The 23,664-nt window shown below is 45.9% G+C and overlaps 1 protein-coding gene and 1 pseudogene across 2 annotated transcripts in view; one reads left to right on the top strand and one right to left on the bottom strand.

Moving 5' to 3' along the window:
- Positions 1–1,981: 1,981 nt before the first annotated feature.
- The window catches only part of Rnf216 (ring finger protein 216), a 122,840-nt gene continuing 101,157 nt past the window's right edge, over positions 1,982–23,664 (bottom strand). For both annotated transcript variants that reach the window (XM_057765282.1, XM_057765283.1), the window contains exons 15-17: positions 19,580–19,802; positions 4,551–4,620; positions 1,982–4,018 (exon numbers count right to left, since the gene is read on the bottom strand). In XM_057765282.1, coding sequence (XP_057621265.1) covers positions 3,702–4,018; positions 4,551–4,620; positions 19,580–19,802 — 610 coding nt within the window. In that variant the 3' untranslated portion in view covers positions 1,982–3,701. The remainder of the gene's footprint in view (positions 4,019–4,550; positions 4,621–19,579; positions 19,803–23,664) is intronic.
- LOC130871720 (60S ribosomal protein L31-like) lies at positions 11,727–12,151 on the top strand (annotated as a pseudogene).

The following is a 23,664-nucleotide window of genomic DNA, read 5'->3' as shown; positions in this document are numbered from 1 at the left end:
AGCATAGCTAAGTTGGTGAATTTAGGTTCAGTGAGGTCTAAAAAACTTATTTACCTGGTAGTATACACCTCTGATCCCAGCAGAGGCAACCTACATAGTGAGTTTCAAGCCAGTTAGCACAGCATAGTGAAACCCTGTTATGCTTCACAGAACAACACAATAAAAGACACAGACCTTCCATAGGCTCACTGTGTACGCCCCCTGTACCCCTACAGATGCTACATAGGCAAGGTGTAATCCCAGCATGTGGGGCACTGAGACAGGGGCATTCTAAGTTTGAGGCCAGACTGGGCTTTGTAAGAGTGCAAGGCTAGCCTGGGCTACAAAGCTCCCTCTCCATGTTTGAGGGTGTTCCCTACCCCCCTTTTGGTTTTTTGAGACAGGGTTTCTTTGTGTAACAGTCCTGGCTGTCCTGGAACTTGAAAGGGATTTCAGAGATCCGCCTGTCTCTGCCTCCCAAGTGCTGGGATTACACCACTGTCCAGCTTTTTTTTTTTTTTTTTTTTTTTTTTTGAGGGTGGTCCTTCTCTTTTAGCATGTGACCTGTTATGCACAGGGTGTTTACTGAAGGTCTAGGTATAATGGCAACAGTGGAGACCTCTGGACTTCTATTTTAACTGGGGCAATGTTTGAGAGACCTAGCAAATCCAGGTGAAGTATCAGAGAAAAAACCCTGTAGGTTTCTGGGTGGCACGTCTTTAATTCCAGCACAGGAGAGGCAGAGGCAGGCAGATCTGTTCGAGACCAACCTGGTCTACATGGAGAGACCTTGTCTTTAAACAATGCCAGCACGCATGGTATCCAGGAAAGCGTATGTAGTAAGGAAGATTCTGGAAAGACTTGTTACCTAGAAGGGAGGATGGGCAGTTTTACTAATGCAACCCAGCTGCCGAGCCTTAGCCACCCATGTGTAACCCCTGCAGGTGTAGGTCGGGATGGCTGGGGGCAACTGAGGAAGGCTGGAGGCTTTGGAACCTGGGAATATAGAGAAATTTCATCCCCGAATTTCACTTCAGCAGAAATTCTTTCAGATATGAAACAAGGACTGTAAGACAAACGGTAGGAAAGGCCATGATGTCTTCCCAGAGTGTTGTTTTGGTTCTCCTGTCTGCAGTTTTGTTGTCTGGTGAGTGAGCTGGTCGGAGGGTTCCTGTCCATTTTGTCAGCCAGGCCAGAAACTCCCATGCCTGATTCAGTGCTGTTCTCTTGTCCCTGTCAGATGGATGAGGCTAGCTCAGGATCTGGATGTTGGGGAATGTTAAAGTGTATTACTTTTATTTATGCCGCAGAACATTTATTTAATGATGTAAAGATGTGTTTCTTTTGTTTATGCCGCATTTAACTCTGTGAAGCTATGATTCTTTGCCCCATGGTCTAATAAAGAGATGAATGGTCAATAGTGAGGCAGGAGCAAGGATAGGTGGGGCTGGCAGGCAGAGAGTATAAATAGGAGAAACAAACAGAGGGCGACATCAGGGGCCAGCCACCTAGCCACCCACGGAGTAAGGAAGAAAGATAAAAGCCAAGAGACAAAAGGTAGACAGGTTAAGAAAAGCTGGCAAGAAGCAAGTCAAGCTAAGGCCAGGCAATTATAAGACAAAATATGTATCCGTGTGACTTATCTGGGAACTGAGTGGGTGGGCACCTCAAAGAGCCAAAAAGCCAAGAGTAAAACATCACACATTTGAGGGCTACCCTCTAATGACACACTGGGAGCATCTGGAGAAGTATCCTATAAGGACTTCCTGTGCTTTCAAGGGGGCTCTCTGCTAAAACAACTTTTAACATTCTGTGCCGTGCGTGGTTGGGACTGGGCTTCTTCCTGGCAGGTGAAAGGAGCACGCCTCCCGCCCCACACTGCTGCATTAGGAGTTGCACACCCTTCACTGGGGAAGCCAGTGGCACTTGGTGCTTCTCTGCACTTGAGGGCTGCTTGGAATCTGTGATTGGAGTGGGACAAACAGCCAAGAGTAGAGCTCACAAACATTTATTTACACAAAATTCAAGTTACATATGATACAGTCTTTTTACACAGTAGTTTAAACAGACATAGTTTCTCTATTTTTACTACCAAAAAGGTAAAGAAAAACATTTAGCCATCTACTTCATTTTTTTAAAAAAATTTTTTTATATATAAAGCGAGATCATGCACTTTTCTCTTCTGAAATATTTTGCTAAGTGCAAATACTAAATTCTCTCCAGTTTTAAGGCAAATACACTGGGAGTGGCTAGGCAGTTTCTCAGACCAGGAAGCAGCCTCAGCCCCAGAGGTTAAGGTGCCAGCTGCCTTGGCGATTCCTGCTGGCACACAGGTTCTGGGAGGACACTAAGGATAAGAGGCCTTGATGGAGACAGGCAACAGCAGCCTTCTCTGCAGCCATGTGTGGCCACAGACAGACTGCATTTCAGAGGACATGACCCTGGCTTTACCTCTCTGAGGGCCAAGGTTTGGGTGGCACCTGTTCTTCCAGCAACCCCAGAAACTGCCAGGCTCCTCACCTGGCCTCTTGGTGGATAACGTGATAGGAGTACTGTGTCGAACCAGAACTGGGTGCCCAGTCCAGCGCCTCATGAGGCCTTGGAGGGCAGTGCTTGAAGTAACCACCCGGAGAAGTACAGGGAACACAAACACTAATAGTTAAGGTACTTGGAGGATCCTGTCATGCAGCAGGTGGCCCATCTTTCCAAGGCACTGTCATTCAGACTAGTAGCACTGTTCAGGTGACCCACAGAAGGGCTCCTGAGCCACCACTATGTGTGCCCCACCCACACTCAGGTGACCAGGGGTACCTCAAGGAGTCTTTCCCCCTTCCTACGGACATCTTCCCACTTCCAAGTCTGTACATTTTGAACGTGGAGCACCCCACAGCAACGGGAGGACAAGGGTAGTCAATACAATGGAGAAAATATCTGCTGCCAGTCCTGTTCTGCAAATAGTCTGGACAGGAGGGGACACAGGCAGCGGGAACATTCTCCTCTGACTTCAGGGAAGGCAGTCGCTCTCATCCTGGAGCGGGGTGGAGAGGCTCTGCCCCAGGAAAACCCAGAAACACCTTAGAGGAGATGCTGCTCATCCCAGGCTGGTGACAAGTGACATCTCCCCAGAAAAGGGCAGCCCAGGAATGAGTGACAGCTTCGCAAAATAGGCTTTTGTCTGATGTCAAGTGTTGGGAGGCTCTCAGCAGTTGCCAGCCCTGCGGAAATACTTCCAACTTGACTTTGCAAGAGTGGGGACAAACTCGAGTAGCTCATGAACAACTTCAGCTCAAACTACGTGAACAGGAGCAACTGCTTTGATAACAGAACAAAACTTGCGCCATAGATGTGTCTTGGAGGCCCTTGAACCTGAGTGGGCCTTGGGCAACAAGGAATGAGAGGCCCGGCCTGGGGATGCAGGCCACCTCGCTTAGCCTTTCAGTTGTCTGCTGGGGAGGGAGTGTAGCAAGTGATTAAGGGGCCCTCTTCATGGTCAGAGCCATTGTACTGGCTGCTAAGATGGCACAACCAGGGAGCTGCTGTAACACTGCCCCAGTGACAGCACCCAAAGGGTATCGGACCTGAAGGGTCAGCGAACCTTGCAAAGAGAAGAGCAAGAGGACATGAGCCCACCCTCATGAGGGAGGGAAGCAAAGACTCCACGCCTACTAAGGTGAGACTGGGTCTTCCTGCAGACTCCACGTGGCTGGACAGGGCTTTAAGTGTCAGAAGCGATGCCGTGGCTGGGGACCAAAGTGCATGGGCAGATTGTGCTCCAGGGGCACATGCACATGGCCAAACTCATAGTTGACACGCACGTTGGGCAGAGGGGGAACATAGGGTGCGGGCACAGGACCCATGTTAATGGGGAAATTGTTGAACACAGGCCGCACAGGTGGCAGGGGGAAAGGTGGGTGCACAAAGGCGTAGGGAGGCATCTGTGGGTGCAGGTTCTGTGGGACAGGCCGTGGTAGGGCTTCCACACGCTGTACTTTCTCAGCTGGCTTCTCCAGTGGAGGTCCAATGCGCTTGAAGGTGTTCTCTGAAAGAAAAGTGGGGTTCAGAGGAAGCAAACACACAGACAGAACCAGGTCCAATACACTTCTGCTTGTGACTAAAGCAACACACGACACTTATGACCCAGGGCTTGGAAGCCTAGGGACAGCCCAACAGAGGGCTACTTCTGACCCTCAGTATACTTTCCTCTGGGCCCAGAAACAGTGGCTCTCAAGAGTAGGCTGATGTCAAATTCAGGACAAAAGACACCCACTGCCTGTCAAAGCAATATGCCAAAGGCAGGCAAATCTACACTTTCCCACTGGTCACTCCTATACCCCACAGAGGGTGGTATGTTGTTTATCTAGCTTGGAACAGCCTTCACAGCCTCAGGAACTTGCTGTCATCTCAGTAAACCTCCACTGTGGTGAGGCAGGCAGTCTCCTTAGGCTTCTATTTGCCTCCAGAGCTCAAACTCATTCTTGGGAGTGTCCCATCATGAGGAACCCATGGTTTGAGAAGTAACCCCTGAGGGACAGTCTCACCCAGCCCCATCTGTTCCCGAGAAGAACACTTGCCTCCATTCTTCCTTTTCTGTTCTTCTTCAGCCTCCTTTTGGATTTCTTCAATCAGCTTTTCGTCATCTTCCTAGAATAAAATCAACATCAAGGGTGAGCCTGCAGCACTGCAGTAAGGCCATGGGTGGGGCAGAGGGCGCTGGGTCCTTATAGCACTTTCCAATCTCACACATCCTCTTCCTTCACCAGCTGGTTAGCCTTCTAACAAGGAGGTTGGGGCTGTTGAGTGGGGTCCATGCCAGAAAGGTGATTGCTTGGGCTCCCAATGAACTACATGAAGGCAGAGGGCAGATGATTTGAAACATTTCTGATCTCCACGGTGCATCTCTGGGGACAGCAGGTCTTTGGACCCACCTCTCTGAACATAGGCAACCTGCTAAGTGGACGCTGCCTGTGGTGCCTGGTGGTGCTCCTGCAGCAGAGGTTGGCCTCAGGGAGGCAGAAAGGAGAGAAGAGGGCAGTAAGAAAGCCAGTCGTCCCTTGTTGGGAAAGGAACTAGAGGCACCCTGAAACTGTGAGTGGAGATCTGGATTTTTGTCAGAACCAAGGCCCATGCTTGCTTCATGCCAGGGGCTAGGGTCATTCCATTCTTGAGCAGCCTGCAAAGTGTCTCTCTAGTTACAGTGGGACCAAAAGACTTCACTGTTTTGAAAACCCTCACCAAGGGCTGGGCGTGGCAGTGCATGCTTTTAATCTCTGCCCTGGAAGGCAGAGGCAGGAAGATCTCTAGAGAGTTCTAGTGAAAGCTGCATAGGGAGATGCTCTCTAAACAAAATCTACCAAGATGGTGAACATCTCTTCTGTCCAGCTGGAGGTCTCAAGGGGTGGTGGCCCATCAGAAGTAGGGCACAGCACTACAGCAGACTTTGACAAATCAACAGAACTGATTGGGAGCAAGTTAAAGAGCTTGCTAAGAGTTATAAACAGTCAAATTTAGTGCATGCCTGTGATCCTAGCACTTGGAAAGCAGAGGCAGGAATGTGGTGAATTCGAGGCTGGTCTGAGTTACCCAGTGAGATACTAACCAAAACTGAGTGTGCTGCTGTGTGCCTGTAATTCCAGCACTTGGATGGTGGAAGCAAGGTCAGGAGTTCAAGGCCATCTTGGGCTTGTCTCAAAATAAACCAACATGGGGGATGAGGCAAGTTTCAATGAGGTAAGACTTGGAAACACGTGATTCTCTGCAGGACCAGGTCACAAGCCTATCTTTGCTAATGTTGGTTTTCTTTCTTTTGTGTATGTGTATGGTTTTCTTTCTTTTCTGCTATGACACCTGTGTGGAGGTCAGAGGACAGGTGGCAGAAGTTGGCTCTGGCTCCTTTACCACCTGCATGATCTTGCTGGCTCTTTTCGAGACAAGGCCTGGTACTTGTGATGCTCTTGCCTCAGCCACCTGAGTGGTGTGCCATTAGGGTCCTCAGGCTGATCCGATGATACCCAAGAAGTGTTCTGAGATGAAAAAGGCTACAGTAGAGCCTGAAAGTGACGAAGATCACAATCCCGGACCTCTTGTTGCATAGACCTGTGGTCCCTACCCTTAGATGGAGGAGGGTCTGTGACTTCCAGGACAGCCTGAGTGACTTAGCTACGGCCCCATTTCAAAACAAAACTAAACTATGAGAAAAAACAAAAACAAAGAACTCTGAGCAGATATTGCACCAGTGGGCTTTTGTTGTGTTTAGCGACTTTAAAGGAATGTGTCTTTCTTAAAGAGAGAGAAAAGGCCACACACAGTCAGTATGTGACTTTGGTCACTTTGTATTTCACTGAGTGGCAGTCCTTACCCAGCAGTTCCCCTTCAGTTTACATTTCCTCAAGCTGATGCAGGCTGGACTGACATAAAAATCTTTATCTAACATCTACTTACTTTATCACAATCAGAGAAAAACCAGTAATGTTAAAAAGAATGAGGGAAGGCTGGGGTTTAGGGTTGATTCTGATCCTTTGGTCTGAAGACAGATGGGGCAATAGAGGCTCTATGGAGACATTCCAGGCCACCTGAGTGAGGGACACCGAGGAAGGGTTTGCTGTGGGGCTTATGAAAATGGGAACAATAGGAGGAAAGAGGATGACAGGCTAGTCCTCCAGCTCTTTTGGCCGAGTCACCTACAGGAAGCTGGAGCCTGCTTGTCACAGCCACATGGTAAGTAATGGATGTGAACAGAACACCTACAACTTTAGGGCCTCTACCCCAGGTTTGGGACTTAGCCCTAACACCACTCCCCACCCAGATAGAGGCATCTTCTATTGAGAAATTATGTCCACCAGACCCATCATAGGCAACTCTGGGGAATTAAGAACTCCTAACTATGCTGGGCAGTGTTGGCGCACACCTTTAATCCAAGCGGTTAATGTGGTCTACAGAATGAGCTGCAGGACAGCCAGAATTGTTTCACAGAGAAACCCTGTCTTAAAAAACAAAGCAAAACAAAAAAACCAAACCAAACCAAAACAGAAAACAAACAAACAAAAGAATTCCTAATTCATGCAAGCTCTGTCTTGCTCTGAACAGATGCTATTTCCCCTGCTCCCAAATACTTTCAGTCCATGGTTGGCCGAGTTATTGACTCTAGAGGGCCAAGGTATTCATATTAGAATACACGGGTTAGAGATGGTAGTTCAGTGGTTAAGTGCACAAACTACTTTTATAGAGGAGCTGAGTTTGGTTCACAGTACCCACAGTGGGGGTAGAGGCTCACAACCACTTATAAGTTCAGATCCATTGTATCTAACATCTCTGTACTATGGGCACACACAATGAAAAATAATAAAAGAGGGCTGGAGAGATGGCTCAGTGACTTAAAAGCACTAGCTGCTGTTATAGAGGACCTATTTCTAGTATCAACATGGTTGCTTACACATCTGTAACTCCGGTTCTAGATGATCCAATGCTCTGATCTCAGTGGACAGCAAGCACACATGCGTTACACACACATACATGCAGGTAAAACAGTAACACGCATAAAGCTAAAAAATAAAATCAGGACAAGGTGGTGTGCACCTTTAATTGAAGGCAGAGGCAGTTGGATCTCTGTGAGTTCCAAGCTAGCCTGCTATATATAGCAAGTTTCAGGTCACTCAGGGGGCTATACAGTAAAACCCTACCATAAGAAATCTTTAAAATAGTATCATATACTATTTGCTGGGTACAGTGGTACATGTTTTAATCCCAGTACTTGGGAAGCAGACACAGGTGGATCTCTATGATTTTAATGCCAGTCTGGTCTACATAGTTGAGTTCCAGGCTGGCCAATATCATACAATGAGTCTATTCTTAAAGTATAAAGCAGACATGCCCACAGGTCAATCTGATAGAAGGAATTCCTCAAATGAGGTTCCTTCTTCCCAGGAGTGTTAGACTGCCAACCAAGATCAGTCATCACCAAGTCCCTTCCATTTCCTTCGAACAACAGTTTCTCAAAGAACAGGTTGGGCAGCAGGGTCAGAGCTAGACTCCAAGTCTGGGTCTAGAGCCCTAAATTTAGGTCTTCTAGTAGGTCTTGATTAAAGTAATGCAATAACTATTGACAGTGGATGGTGTAGCTCAATAGCAAAATGTTCCATGGTGTGAACAAGGCCCTGGGTTTAACCTCCAGCTCTGAATATACAAATAAGATCCTCCTCCAAAATCAGCAAGCAAACAAAGACCCCCACCAAACAAGCAAAACCGACCAATCAACCACCTACTGATAATTTCTTACCAGAATCAACTCCTAGGAATACTTTGGTATATTTTCTTTTCTTTTCTTTTTTTTTTAAGGTTTTTCAAGACAGGGTCTCTGTAGCTTTGGAGTCTATCCTGGAAATAGCTCTTGTAGACCAGGCTGGCTTAGAACTCACAGAGATCCGTCTGCCTCTGCCTCCTCAGAGCTGGGTGGGATTAAAGGCGTGCGCCACCACCACCTTGTCATTTTGGTATATTTCCAACAATTTTTTTTCTGACTCCACTTTAATTCTTGAGATTTCACACTGGAAGGCTGGCCCGCACCTGTCACCCATGGCTTATGTTCACATAGGGACTGGCAGGGTACAAAAAGAGGGCACTGAAGCTGGAGATCCAGAGACATCCTGAGAGTCAGTCTAAGTGAGAGTGCAGTGGGGATAGGGCAGGAGGTCTAGACTCCAGGCAGTGCTCTATAGGACCTCAGGCTATCTTGAGCTCTAACCCCACCTGCCTGTCTTGGCCAGGGGAAACTGTGGGTAGAATCCTGCAGTGTTCTCTCCTGGCCTTCCCTGAGCCCTGGCTGTAAAAGGATGCTACAGGCCTGAATGAGTTTCTCTTTGTATCCTTTGTTGACTTATCCCAGTCTTTGGGGGTAGGGCAGGTATTTACTTTAAGCATACCTAACAGTTCCTTTCTGAAGAGCAGGGCCAGCTGCTAGGAAGTGGGTGGACACTGGTCAGTGTTGACACTGTCCCAAGACAAACAGGGTCTCAGAGGAAAGGGAGCAAGGCCACGGCAGGCTGACATGGAAGTGAGTCATGAAGTGTCTCTGTGGTGCTACAGCTAATCTTAAGCAGCAAGCCCTACGGTCACCTGAACTGGGTGAGAATGAAGCGTGTCAAGCACTCCACAGCGGGACAGCAATCCAGTTGCAGGGTCAGGACAAAAGATGAAGGTGTAAGTGGAGCCTCACACCCGGCAGATCCCTGGAAGAGTGCTTTCAATAGGACAAGGAGGGAGGGAGAGGTTTTATTTTCCATCCTTGAAATTTTTGAGTTCAGGAGGACTCAGAAGGCCCTGGCAAAACTTGTTTCTCATTCAAGGCTACAAGGCGGGTGGGTGGGGAGGGGAGCTGGGCACAAAGTTTGAGGGAAAAAGCAGCTGTTCTAGACACTCACAGGAAGTGAGGTAAAAATCACCAGAGAAGTTTTCATTGAGAGGAGAAATGCAAAGACCTTGGCTTGTCCCTCAAGCACAAGTGCCACAGCTGTTCACAAAATGGGGTTTGGACAAAGAAACTGCAGGAGAGAAACTACAAGTAGTGGAGTGGAGACAGAGATTGTCTTTGCCGGTCAGCCACAGCTTGTGGGGCCCAACATGTATGCCCGAGTTCCTGCTAAGACCTTCCAACTTGATGAACCCAAACCCCAATCTTATTTTTCATTACTGGCTTGTCTGCTGGCTAGGATCATATGACCACGGGAGACTTGATTTAGTTTTCTCTCCTCCTAGAAAAGTGATAGGCAAGCCTGCTGCTGCCCGACCCCAGCCCCTTCCCTCCATGATTCTGGTCATGTGTGGTCACAGCTGTTGTTAATAAACTTCCAAGGATTTTGCGAAAGGCTTCTAAAGGGCTAGAGATTTAGTTTCAAATTATTCCCAACTCAGTCGTGGGACTGGCTGAACAACAGCAGCCCTAGCCCCCACCCCCAGCTGTCTTCCCACAACAGGAAAGTGCAGTGGTGGTGGTGGAGGGGAAAACCCAGCTCAGGGAGACACATGCTGTGCAGAGGAAATGGACAATGTGCTGGGGAGGAGCAAAGATTACACAGGCTCTAGCTGCAGCAGCCATCTTCTTAGTCACAGAAACCAGACATTCAAATGCCTCTGACAGGAGGTAGGTGTGTACGTGTGGTGGGGACGTGGCACCTTCTCCACAGGTCCTGAAGAGGTGGAATGCATCAAGTTCTGACTCCAGGCAGGGTCAAGTGTTCAGGCTCTGCTGAAGATGGTGTGCATGGGCACTCACTGGACTGCTGCTGCTACCCTGATAGTCCAGTACCCCATCAAGGTGCTTCTCCTACCACCTGCAGCTTCCTCAGCTGGGAAGGAGGTCACTGAGTCCCCAACCTCTACAAGGCCTGCCTGGTTCGCAGGACTGAGACCCTGTGGGCACCTCTAGGCCACCTCCTGTTTTTGTGCACTGATGGGCAGAAGACCTGGGCTTTCTCTGTTTTTACCAAGTCCAGGATGCTGGACAGAAACCAGTGCCCCCCCCCCCCCGCCATGCGGTCAAAATCCCACCTAACACTTGCAAAGCAGAGTGCTGTGTACCGTGAGGAAGTTTCACAGACACTCCAAACGACGACACTCACTTTCCTTGCCCTCCTTCTCGCATTTTCTTACAGGAACACTGGGATTGAAGACAGTGACTGCGAATAACAGCCAAGGCCAGCTGCTGGAATTGGTGACTGCAAGCGTGTTTTGTTTTGTTTATTTTGAGACAGTCTCTCTCTATTATGTAGCCCCAGATGTCCTGGAACTTGTTATGTAGATCAGGCTGGCCTGAACTCTGCATCCCAAGTGTCTGAATTAAAGGCCTGTACCACCATGGATAGCTAGCTAGAAGGTTTTGAAACTGGGATTTAAGAGGGACAAGGAGGTCAACTGTTTTTGGGTAAGAGATTGTTTTAATACTATAGATGAAGACATGCAACAACATGGTGAGGGTTCTGAGAGATGAAGTCCTCTTGCATTTTAGAGGAAGGGAGAGGTTTATAAAATGTGATTGATGGGTAGTTCATAGCACGCGTTTACAGTCAAACTATCTGACTGTAGGCCAAAGGGGAGGAAGTGGGGGGGGGGATTCTGTAAGTCTAGGGCCTGTGTATAAAACGAGGCATGAGAGTGGGAATGTTAAACAACAACATAAAAACAAACACAAAAAACCACAGGCTAATATAGTTGGGCATAGTGGTGCATGCAAGTCTGTGGGAAATTAAGAATTCCTAGCTACGCTGGGCATTGGTGGTGCATGCCTTTAATCCCAGCAAGCTGGGAGTTTGAGGTCAGCCTGGTCTACAAACCAAGTTCCAGGTCAGGGCTACAAAAACAAAACAAACAAATAGGTGTGGCCCTCACTAACAGTGACCCTCGATAAGAGGCTCACTTCCCCGCGCCCCATGAGGCAAGCAAGGATCCCCCAAGCCCAGGCTGCCTTTGAACTCACTACGTAGCCGAAGACAACTTCTCATCTCTTTTGTCTCTATCTCCCAAGTCCTGTGATTGATGAGATAGGTGTGTACTACCATGCTCAGTTCTAGGAGAATAGAACACAGGGTTTCATGCATGCTAGGTAAGTACACTATCAAACAACCTATACCCCAAGTACCCCTTTTATTTTTGTAGAAAATAAAATTTAAAAGTTAAGGGAAAATGATGAGGGGCTGGAGAAATGGCCCAGTGATTTAGAGTGCTTACTGCTCTTGTAGAATACTGGGGTTTAGCCTTTCCAGCTTGGGCCCGGCAGAATGGCTCCCGCAAAGAAGGGTGGCGAGAAGAAGAAGGGCCGTTCTGCCATCAATGAGGTGGTGACCCGAGAATACACCATCAACATTCACAAGCACATCCATGGCGTGGGCTTCAAGAAGCGTGCTCCTAGGGCACTCAAAGAAATCCGGAAATTTGCCATGAAGGAGATGGGGACTCCAGATGTGCGGATTGATACCAGGCTCAATAAAGCCGTCTGGGCCAAAGGAATAAGGAATGTTCCATATCGTATCTGGGTACTTTGTCCAGAAAACGTAATGAGGATGAGGACTCACCAAACAAACTCTACACATTGGTAACTTATGTGCCTGTTACCACATTCAAAAATCTACAGACAGTCAATGTGGATGAGAACTAACCTACTGAATCTCAAATAAAGTTGGAGAACTGCCTTCAAAAAAAAAAAAAATACTGGGGTTTAGTTCCCAGTACCCACATGGCATTTTTGTAACCCTCCTGTAACTCCAGCACAGGAGATCTGACCAGGATGGTGGTAGGGGGTGAGCATGAGAGAATCTTCTTGCTAGGTTTCTATCTTTTCTTTTTAGGCCTCTCAAATTTATTTCTACAGCCTTTACTATTCCTGAGGCTCCTTGTTCTGTCTCTGAAGAGCCACTAGAACCAGGGTCTCCAAGATGCTGTAGCCACTCAGGGGAGAAGGTAGCCTGGGGACAAGAGACCTGAGCACAGGTGACCTGGGTAGGGCAGAAGCTGAGCTACTATTTACTGACCACAATCTCCAGCAGGTTTCACCAGTGAAACTGGAGCAAGACAGGTGTCTTAATGGTTTTAGCGTTTTCTCAGAACAGGCTCCAAACATATATTCAAAGAAGCCTGTTGTGATGGCTCGCACCTGTCATCCCAGCACTTGGTGAGATAAGGCAGTAGGAAAGCCAAATGAATCCTGTCTACAAACAAACAAACAAACAAACCCCAAACTAAAAACAAAGAAGAGCTCAGGATGTAGCTCAGTGGCAAAGTGTTAGCTTGGAGGGTCTTAGACCTTGGGGTCTACTGCTAGCACTGTAACACACACCCCACAGAACAAAAGCCTTAAACCCAAACCCAAGACGAACCCTGACTCTTTTTTTTTGGGGGGGGGTCTTTCTGAGACAGTCTCACTTTGTAGGGAGAGTAGTAGCCATGCCTGGCTCTTAAGATATCTGTCTGTCGGGGGCTGGAGAGATGGCTCAGTGGTTAAGAGCATTGCCTGCTCTTCCAAAGGTCCTGAGTTCAATTCCCAGCAACCACATGGTGGCTCACAACCATCTGTAATAAGGTCTGGTGCCCTCTTCTGGCCTTCGGCATACACACAAATAGACCATTGTATACATAATAAATAATAAATAAAAATTAAAAAAAAAATAAAAGAAGAAAAAAGATACCTGTCTGTCTATCTATCCTATTTATTTTTTTTTTGAGAAATGGTCTTACCCCTGGCCAATCTCAAATTCTGTGCTGGGATTAAAGATATACATCACCATGTCAAGTGTTTAATAATAATTATTTATTTTCTTTGGCTTTTGGGGGTGGGTGGGTGGTACTTTGAACTAAACCCAGGGCCTCCCATATGCTAGGTAACCACTGAGCTATCCTCCCTGCTTACTTATGTCTATGTCATCAATCCCACCATTCTAGTGCACAGTCTGCCAAGCAATGCTCTTGTGAACACAGCTCTAGTCAGGTACAGCTTTCTGGTGTTGGCTGCCTCATTCTTTGCTATGTGTGGACAAGCAGAATTCAACCCTGGGATTAGTCCTGTTCTGCACAATTCTCCACTGCAGAGCAACACCTGCCCCTCCCCTCCCCTCTTTTGGGCAACACTCTAGCATTGAGCTATGTACACTGTACCACATCGCTCCTGTTTTCCCTTCTTCCTAAAGAAGGCAGTTTGCTTCATGACTTGTTTCTGGCATACTAAGGTATTTGTGGTAGCAAACAAAGACAACTACTATTTGCCATCTAAGCCCTCAGCACAGAGTCCTTTCAGGCTCCTAAGCCACCTCTAGTTATTAAGGACTCAAAACTTTTCTTCACCCCAAGCTGTGCAGGAACAATTCCCCCTCTGACAATGCGAGCTTCTTCCTGGCCTGCTAGTTAATGAAGCAGAGGCTGGGGCAGGACAGTGTAAGCTTTGTCTCAGGCGATTCTGAATGGCTTTGTGTTCTCAGAGGACTCAGCAGATGCTAGGTTGGAATTCAATCCGTATCCTGGTGAGAATCAAGGAAACCAGGCTGATCCCTGGTTTGATGAGAATGGGATAAGTAGAACAAAATCTCTACTATGGTCCAGAGGAAATTAGGGGGACTGCCATTTGCTTGACCTTCTTTTCAAACTTTGAGTGACCACAGAACTTTCCTCAGCCTACAAGCCGGCAATTCAAGAAAACAGGGAAAAATACCTACTATGGTAGACAGAAAAGGTGCAAAACAGCATTTCATGTAGGGGAAGAGGAGGTATGGAGGAATAAGCTGCTGAACTCCCAACCCTGTGTGGCAATGCCCACTGTGCTGTTTCTTTTTTTTTTTTTTTTTTTGGTTTTTCGAGATAGGGTTTCTCTGTGGCTTTGGAGCCTGTCCTGGAACTAGCTCTTGTAGACCAGGCTGGTCTCGAACTCACAGAGATCCGCCTACCTCTGCCTCCCAAGTGCTGGGATTAAAGGCGTGCGCCACCACCGCCCGGCCACTGTGCTGTTTCTATAGATGAAGTATAGCTCTAGAAAGAGCCCCTGATTAGGAGTAAGACTCCATTTCCTCCTGAGCCTCTAGAGATGCAAGCTAGAGAGGTGGTTGCAGGAGTCAGTGAAATGACCAGGCCTAGCTCAAGGGACATCCTAAGCATCTCAAGTGTACCACTTTCCTTGCAGGCTGCCTCCCCACAACCAGCAATTTGGGAAGATTATACTTTCTACCCACAAAACCTCTTTGTTTCACAGACCCCCCTCTTGGAGACAGAGGACAGGCTGGCTGGAGGTTTCAGAACGACCAGGTAAGTGTTGAGACTGTACTGGCACAATAGCGGCAGGAGCCTGCTCACGGCGGAGGATTACTGATGCAGGCATGCCTGGCCCTCAGAACGGCACTGCTTTACCACTGTGGTAGCTCTGGAGGTGGTCTGATTTTATCCCCCTCTAACACGTATTTAAGTCAATCTCCAAGATAATCCATGGCTACCAGAGTGACTAACTAGTGACCTGGCTCCTTCTTATGATATGAATGCTGTGCATTTCCACACCAAAGGCAGAAAGCAGTCTTTGCTTTGGGTGACAGAATCCTGGATAAACATAAATTTCTACAACCAGAAGATTCTACACCAAGGAACAGATTTTCAGCTCTGGGAGCTTGAAGTCATGGTAACTGTAAGTAGCCTCCTGTGACCAGCATAAATGCCAAGGTGAATAACAGTCCCTGAAATAGGCCACACCCTCACCATGCTGGTTCCGCAGTCCTTAGTCCTGGTTGCCAGCTGGCCCTATGGTAATTGGTCTGTGGTCCCAGTTATTCATAACTCTTTTTTTTTTCTTTTCTTTTCTTTTTTGAGACAGGGTTTCCCCGTAGCTTTGAAACCTGTTCTGGAACTTGCTTTGTAGAACAGGCTGGCCTTGAACTCTCGGGGAGCTGCCTCCCAAGTGCTGAGATTAAACACACATGCCACCTTCGCCCAGCCCATATAACTTTTTCTATATAGCAATCTTTCACATTCTTTTCCATATTTGAAGAAAACTGACATGCATATGGCATTTTTGTATTATTCTAAACTGCGCATATATAAAATATGACATATATCATGGTTTCAGCTATTTAAAAAACCGTGGTTCTAGGGGCTGGAGAGATGGCACAGTGGTTAAGATCACTGGCTGCTCTTCCAGGACCTGGATTCAATTCCCAGCACTCACATGGCAGTTCATAACTGCCTGTAACTTCAGTTTCAGGTGATCTGACACCTTCACACAGATATACACACAATCAAATGAGTACACATGTAATAAAAATAAATTAATTAAAATGTGTTTCTAAATGTACAATCTTTTACTACAGAGCAGTTTTGTATACCTTTCTTAACTGGCCATTAACACATTAGTTGATACACATTCAAATTTCTGCTCTTGCTGGGAACATGCATGTGGCCATAATCCCAGTTCCTCGGAAGGCTTAAGCAGGAGGACTGCAAGTGGTCGATTAAGGCCACACAGGTAGCACAGTGAGAACCCATTGAAACAACAAACCCCTTTTGTACACTGCTGCCCCCACACTGGCTCTGTTACTTCAATGTGCATACTGCCACCTTCCCAATCCCTCAACAACATGGCTCCTACAAAAGGAAGCAAACTTTGATGGGTAATATGCCATCTCCATGTTCTAGATGATTAGGGGTGTCAGTACCATAACCCCAATAGGCCGTGGATAGGCAGGAAGCTGGCAGCTTTGTATGAGCTTCTCTGCTTCCTGTAACTTTTCACTTTCCTACCCATCTCTTCCAGCAGGAGTCAACTGAGTTGACTCACAGCAGAATATTTGTCTCTGCCACAGGAAGGGGACATTAGCTGGGTCCATCCCGATCTAAAATACAGGCAAAGTTCCTATCTCTGTTGCTAATGGAACCAAAGCAGAGGCGACAAGAGGTAGCGTCTATAGAGAAGCTTAACATTCCTGAGTTAGACAGGTAGAAGGAGAGAGCCCTTTTTTTTTTTTTCGGTTTTTCGAGACAGGGTTTCTCTGTAGCTTTGGTGCCTGTCCCGGAACTAGCTCTTGTAGACCAGGCTGGCCTCGAACTCCCAGAGATCCGCCTGCCTTTGCCTCCTGAGTGCTGGGATTAAAGGCGTGCGCCACCACCGCCCGGCAGGAGAGAGCCTTTTACCTCAGCCTTCTGAGTACAAGAACTACCATAGATACCTGTTTTTGTTTTTTCCTTTTGAGTTGTTGTAATTTTAAAATGCAGTGCAAGAGAGAAGAATGATGTGATGCGACAGAGCTCAGGTAGAAGGGTTTTGTATGGGGGGAAAGTGAATGGGAAAAGGGGGGAGGGAAGGGAGACTGGCCTCTGGAGACAGAGAGGCAGAGAGAGACAGAGAAGACACACACAGAGAGAGGGAATGTAGGGAATGTGGGCAGAAGGTACTCTTACTGGCTGCAGCTGAGAATGTATCATGTCAGGACCTCAAGGGCAGGCCAGTACTGATGTCTAAAGACTAATATCCTCCCCCTGCTTCCTCCTGACAGGGTTTCTATGTGTAACAGGTTGTCCTGGAACTTCATATGTAGACCAGGCTGGCCTCGAACTTGGAGATCTGTCTATCTTTGCCTCTGGTGTGTTGGGATTAAAGGTGGGCACCCAACATTTCCGGCTGACAGTGTCTTTTTTTCAAAAATTCTTTTTTTTCATACAATACATTCTGACCAAGGTTTCCCTCCCTCCACTTATCCCAGTTGCTCCTCCCCACACCTCCTCTATCCACTGTTCCTCAATTTCCCTTCAGAAAAGAGCAGGCTTCCCAGTGATCTCAAACAAATACGGCCTAACAAGATGCAGTAAGATGAGGCACAAACCCCTATATCAACACAAGGCAACCCAGGAGGAAAAGGGTGTGCTCTCTTTTTTTTGTTTTGCTATTTAAGACAGGGTCTCTCTGTGTAGCCTTGGCTGTCCTGAAACTTACTTGGTAGAACTCATAGAGATGTGAATGTCTCTGCCTCTGGTGCTGAGATTAAAGGTGTGTGCCATTACCCTGCCCCCCCCTTTAAAAAAAAATCTATTTATTATTTTATGTGTATGGGTGGTTTTGTCTGCATGTCTGTCTGTGTACCACATGTGTGCAATATCCTCTGAAGCCAGGGAGGGTATAGGAACCTTTAGAGCTAGAGTTACAGGAGGTTATGAGCCAACAAGTAGGTGCTGAGTATGAAACATGGGTCTTCCATAAGAATGGCTCTTAACTGCAGAGCCATCTCTCCAGCCTCTTGGTGATAGACAGGTTTGGTTTCATATAGCCTAGGAGGGCCTGAAACCTGTATGTAGTTAAGATGACTTAGAATTTATGATTTCCTTTTACTTTACCAGTGATGGGAGTGTAGGTGTTCAACAACACTCCAGGTTTATGTGGTGCCAGGAATGAAATCCAGGTCTCATGCAAACCATGCAAACCCTAACAACTGATACTCATTCCCACCATAAAGAAAAATATTCTTCTAATGCTACTATTTCTTAAAAAGATTTTATATGTATGATTGTTTTGCCTGCATTTATGCATGTAAATCATGAAGGTCATTGAGACTATCAGATCTCCTAAAACTAGAGCCATGGATTTGCTACAATGTGGGTACTGGAACCCAGGTTCTCTGCAAAAACAACAAGTGCTCTTAATTGCTGACCCATTTCTTCAGTCCCCTATTTTATTCTTCTTCTGTGGTATTGGATTTTGAACACAGGACCTCTTGCATGCTAGGCAAGTATTGTAACAACAACAACAACATTATTATTATTATTATTAGTTTGTTTTTGAGACAAGATTTCTCTTTGTAGCCCGGACAGTCCTGGAACTAGTTCTGTAGACCAGGGTGTGCTTGAACTCAAGAGATTCGCATGCTTCTGACATCTTTAGTGCTGGCATTAAAGGTGTACACTACTACCACCCAGCATAACATTTTTGAAGTTTATATCAAGAACAAAGCTGGGCGGGCAGGGTGAGGGGGTGTTAGTATTCAGACACCTGTACTGGCCTGCCCTTGAGGTTCTGACAGGATACACCCTCAGCTGTAGCCACTAAGAGCACCTCCTGTGCACACTCACTATGTTCCCTTTTAAAAGGACCCTGCCCACCTCCTATCTCTCTACTTCTCTCTTTCTCTGCCTGTCTCTGTTTCTCCCCCATCTCTCTCTCTCTGCCTTTTTCTTCTGCTGCTCCTGTCCCCAGAGGAGCAGATGTCCTAGCTCCCCTTCCCCCATTTTACACTCCTTTTTCCCTAATAAAAACCCCTCCACATAAACTCTGTTGCATGTTGTTTTTCTCTAGTGTGTTGCTTCTTAAAATTACAATGGGGGGTGGGGGATTGATGCCTTTAATCCCAGCACTCAGGAAGCAGAGGCAGGAGAATCTCCAAGTTTAAGGCCAGCCTGGTCCATACAGTGAGTTCCATGACAGTCAGGGCTACAAAAGAAGAAAAACAAAAATGCTGCCAATATTAAGCTACCCTTCCTTGTGTTTCTATAAGATACTGTATTCTAGACCTATAACACATTTATTTGGTTTTTAGATTTTTGGGAAGGGTCCCAAACCCCCTACATAGTCTTAAACTTGTAATCCTCCTGCCTCATCCTCTGAATATTGGAATTACAAGTGTGGGGTAATGTCTGTGACAGTCCTGAAAACGCTGCAGCACTTTCTAGTGAAAGCTGTGGGGCCTTGGTGGCAGTATTGTTTTGTTGGTAACACTCCATCATTCTGCACAATACTTCAGACGACAGAGAAAATGTTTATTTCCCAGGATTGGAGGAATTTGCCCACAAGCCTTTTTTTTTTTTTTTTTTTTTTTTTTTTTTTAATTTTTTAAAGATGAGGGTCACACTCTGTTGCTCGGTTGATCTCAGTGAGTCTCTGACCTCAACCTTCTGAGAACAGCTACAAAGCATGCCCATCACACCCATCATATTTTGTGATGAACATTTTTTGATGACATTCTTAGTTTTTCCTATGGTCTATGTAATCTCTTGTATGTTTCCATGAGTCAGAACCTGTTACATATAAACAAAATAGTTTTCATTACAGAAATGTGTGGCTGTTTTCCCATATATGGAACTGGGCTCTCATGCATCTACTTACAGTGGGGTCAGTCCAGAGGGAGCACCTGGAACATTCCTGGCAAGGGGCTCCTGGAGAACGAGGATGCTGGCAGAAATGGTCATAGCCATTGATAGAAACTCGACAGAGGTAGCACATCTGAGCACCACAGCGGCAAGACATGCGGTTGCAGCCTTCAGATTTGATGAGGCCAGTCCCACACTTGTGGCATTTTCTAATGCGAGCAGCAGTCATTTTTTCTTCACTGAGAAAAGAAAAAAACTGGAGTTGGCAGGGAAGGTAAATGAAAAATAGTATGATCATTAATATTATTTTTTCCACATGTAATGGTATTTGAGGTTTCTGGTGACATTTAAACAGTGAAAAGGGCTTATGTTTTGGAGTCTAAGTACCAGGTTAAAGTTTATCAACTATATTACGTTGGGTAAATTTCCCAACTGCCAGGAGACTCAGTTTCCTCCTTTTTAAATTAGAAAAACATGACATTCTAATGTTGTTTTTGGAAACCAGATTTAAAATTTGGATTCCATTTAAAATCATTAAAATAATTAGGCATAATGCCTGGCACTTAACATTTAGAAAAATGACTTCACCATTCTAGGAATACTACAGGCTGACAACGGGAAGAAGAAACTCAGCTTTTTCCTAATTCAAATTTTATATATACAAAGCTAGTACCTAAAAACTGGGAGCCCAGGGCTGGAGAGATAGTTCAAAGGTTAAGAGCAATGACTACTCTTCCAGAGATCCTGAGTTCAGTTCCCAGCAACCACATGGTGGCTCACAACCATCTGTAATGAGATCTGGTGGTGCCCTCTTCTGGAGTGCAGGCATACATGCAGACAGAACACTGTACACATAATACATACATACATACATACATAAATCTTAAAAAAAAAAAAAAAAAAGACATGGGAGCCCAAACCTTACACAACCTGGGCCTTTGAGCACTTGGCCTGAGAATGAGCAATTCTACGGCCAGTCCTATTACTTCCCTATCGAAAGAGCAGGCATCCCAAGTCAAAAGCTCATGCTTTCAAAGTGCGATTGTTCCTAGAACCATCTGAACTGATAAGAAGGGCACCCTAACTTTTTGCCAGGGACTTCTTGTTGTGTTGGTATTTTGTAGTGCTGCTCCCAATTACAAACCAACATTTCCACCTTTCTCTGTTACACCAAGGGCCTTCAAAAGGCAGAGGGAGGGCAGCAGGATCAAAACAAGTTTGCAATTGAGACAGAGGGTGGCCAGCTACAAGATGGAACCAGTGGGGTAGTTCAGCAGGACGTGCTGCAATCTAGGCAGGAAGTGCTTCCACTGCACTACAGATACTTAAATACTGCTGCAGTTTCCTCCCTAGACACCAGATCACTATCCAAAAATAACCAAATGTACCAGAAAACTGACTGCTACTTTTATTTAGGTACAATCTTTCTGTGGCCTGAAACGAAGAAAGCAGAACTTTAGTGTGGAAAGAATTTACACCCAGTTCAAGTTACAGAACAATAGGCAAAGTCTAAATTTTGTTGAATAGGGAGAACAAGCTTAATCATTATTATTTTCTTTTGGAATCAAGATCTCACTGTGCCTTGGCTGGCCTGGAGCTCATCACATAGGCTAGGCTGGCCTCAAATTCACAAAGCCTGTCTCTGCCTCCTGTATTAGGATTAAGAGTGTGTCCAGGAGATCAGGTTTAAAGTGACTTCATTACTACTGCCAAATGAGAGTAGTACATGAGTAAATGAACTTCTCAATATTGCTCAGTAAGACTCAAGGTTTTGCTGGGCAGTGGTGGTGCATGCCTTCAATCCTAGCATTTAGGAGGCAGAGGCAGGTAGATATCTGAGTTCTAGGCTAGCCTGGTCTACAGAGCAAGTTCCAGGACAGCCAGGTCTACACAGAAAGCCCGTCTTGAAAATCCAAAACAAGAACAAACACAAACAAACCAGAAAGGGCAAGAATGGGCCCACAACAAAAAGGACTGCCACTATGAGAGTGCATTGTTGCAGGGAACTGAGAAGCCATAGTTGCTTCCTTTGTTAGAGTGATCCGGCAACAAGACTGTAAACTAGGCAGGAAAGAGTCCCACAGGATGTGCTTCCAGAAGCAGGACAGGAAGAGAAGTCTAAGCTGAGGCTGGCTATGTTTGCTGACCTAATTAATGTTCAACAGGAAGACTCAGAGACATCCTCTGTGCAGCCACTGACATCCCATCATTCTGGCACTACTTGTGCTTCATTACCCAAGGATAATGGGAAGTAATCTTAGGGGGCTTCCTTCTCTTCTGTTCTCTCTACACCTCCCCAGCCCCTGCTAAATCTTACTATGCAGTCATGGCTGGTCCATAATTTACTATGTAGACAAGGATGACTTGAAACCTCTTTAAGTGTTGGGATTATAAATGTATGTCACAACTAGCTTAGGGCAATTTCTTTTAAAAAAAAATTAAGAAAAAGGGTTGGATAGCTCAGTTGGTTAAAGTGTTTGCCATATACAAGCATAACTTGAATTGAGATTCTCAGCACTCATGTAAAAGGCAGGTGTCTTAGCCTAGTACTGGAGAGGTAGAGACAGGAAGATCCCTAGGGTTTGCTGGCTAACTAGTCTTGTTCAATTGTTGGGTTTGAGGTTCAATGAGAAACCCTGTCTCAAAAAATAAGGCTAAATGCTGGTGAGATGGCTTAGTGGGTGGGGGCGATTGCCACCGGTCCTGGGACCCCACATAATAGAGGGAGAATGACTCCTGAATGTTGTCCTCTGATCTCCCAATCCATGAATGTGTACACTTTTTCTTCTCTCTCAAGAGATAGGGTCTTGGCCAGGTGGCAGTACACACCTTTAATCCTAGCACTTGAGAGGCATTAGCATAGGCATAGGCAGGCAGATCTCTGAGTTCGAGGATAACATACATGCAATTCCAGGACTATATGGAGAAGCCTTGTTTTGAAAAGCCATAAGACAGTCAAGGTCTTGCCTGGGCAGTGGTGGCAAATGCTTTTAATCCTAGCACTTAGAAGGCAGAGGTAGGCAGGATCTCTGTAAGTTTGACAGCCTAGCGAGCTCCAGAACAGCTAGGACTACATAGAGAAACCCTGTTCCCATAAACAAACAAACACCCCCCCCAAACAAAAACAACAACAAAAACAACAAGACAGACAAAAGAGACAGACAGGGTCTCATTGTGTAGTTCTGGCTGGTCAGGAATTTGCTATGTAGGCCAGGTTGACCTCTAAACCATAGAAATACACCTGCCTCTGCTTCATTAGTGCTGGAATTAAAAGTGTACATACTGTACCAAGCACATAAAAAAAAGTTTACTTAATCTTTGTATGAGTGTTCTGCCTACAACTGCGTGTGCAACATGAACATGCCTGGTGTCTATGAAATTGAAAAACGGGTGTCTGATCCCTTTGGAGGGGAGTTATGGGTGGTTTGTGAGCCACCATGTGGGTGCTAGGAAATAAACTTGGGTCTTCTACAAGAACATGCTAGCTCATTTTATGTCAACTTGACACAAACTAGAGTCATCTGAAAGGAGGAAATCTCATTTGAGAAAATGCCTGCTATAGAGATTTGCATTGACATGGATCTTGGTTTATTGATAGAAATTTAAGGTCAATTTTGTTATATGTGTATGTACATTTCTGCCCTTGATTAAGGTATTGTGTTTGTGTAGCTCATTTAGAAATGTAATGTATAATTAAGAAATACAGGTTAATAGAGAATCATCTATAATAGTCAAGCTTGTAGTCATGCTAGTTAGGTTTTCTAGATATATAGAGATATATTTCAGTTAGATAGGTATTCTTCAAATCTTTCAAAGACCTACGGAATATGGCATTTAAATGTTTTAAGAACTTAGGACTTTACATGATAAAGAGACACATCTGCTCCTGAGAGCACCAATTACTTCAAGAGGAAGATGGGCATTTAAGAGGCTCCTTATGGAGTTGGTTAGCCATTTGGGCAAGAAACTGCCCTTGCCTGGACTGCTTGATGAACTGGATATGTAGGACCTGCAGAGAAATGACTTGCCTAAAGGTGAGACTGTCCTTCAAGGTTCCTATTTCATAAAAGAGTCTGTAGACATTCTGTAGGACACAGAAAA

Source organism: Chionomys nivalis, chromosome 3 (genome assembly GCF_950005125.1).
Source record: "Chionomys nivalis chromosome 3, mChiNiv1.1, whole genome shotgun sequence".
Lineage (NCBI taxonomy): Eukaryota > Metazoa > Chordata > Mammalia > Rodentia > Cricetidae > Chionomys > Chionomys nivalis.
The sequence above is the reverse complement of the archived record's forward strand: the minus strand, read 5'-3'. Positions and strand labels throughout refer to the sequence as shown.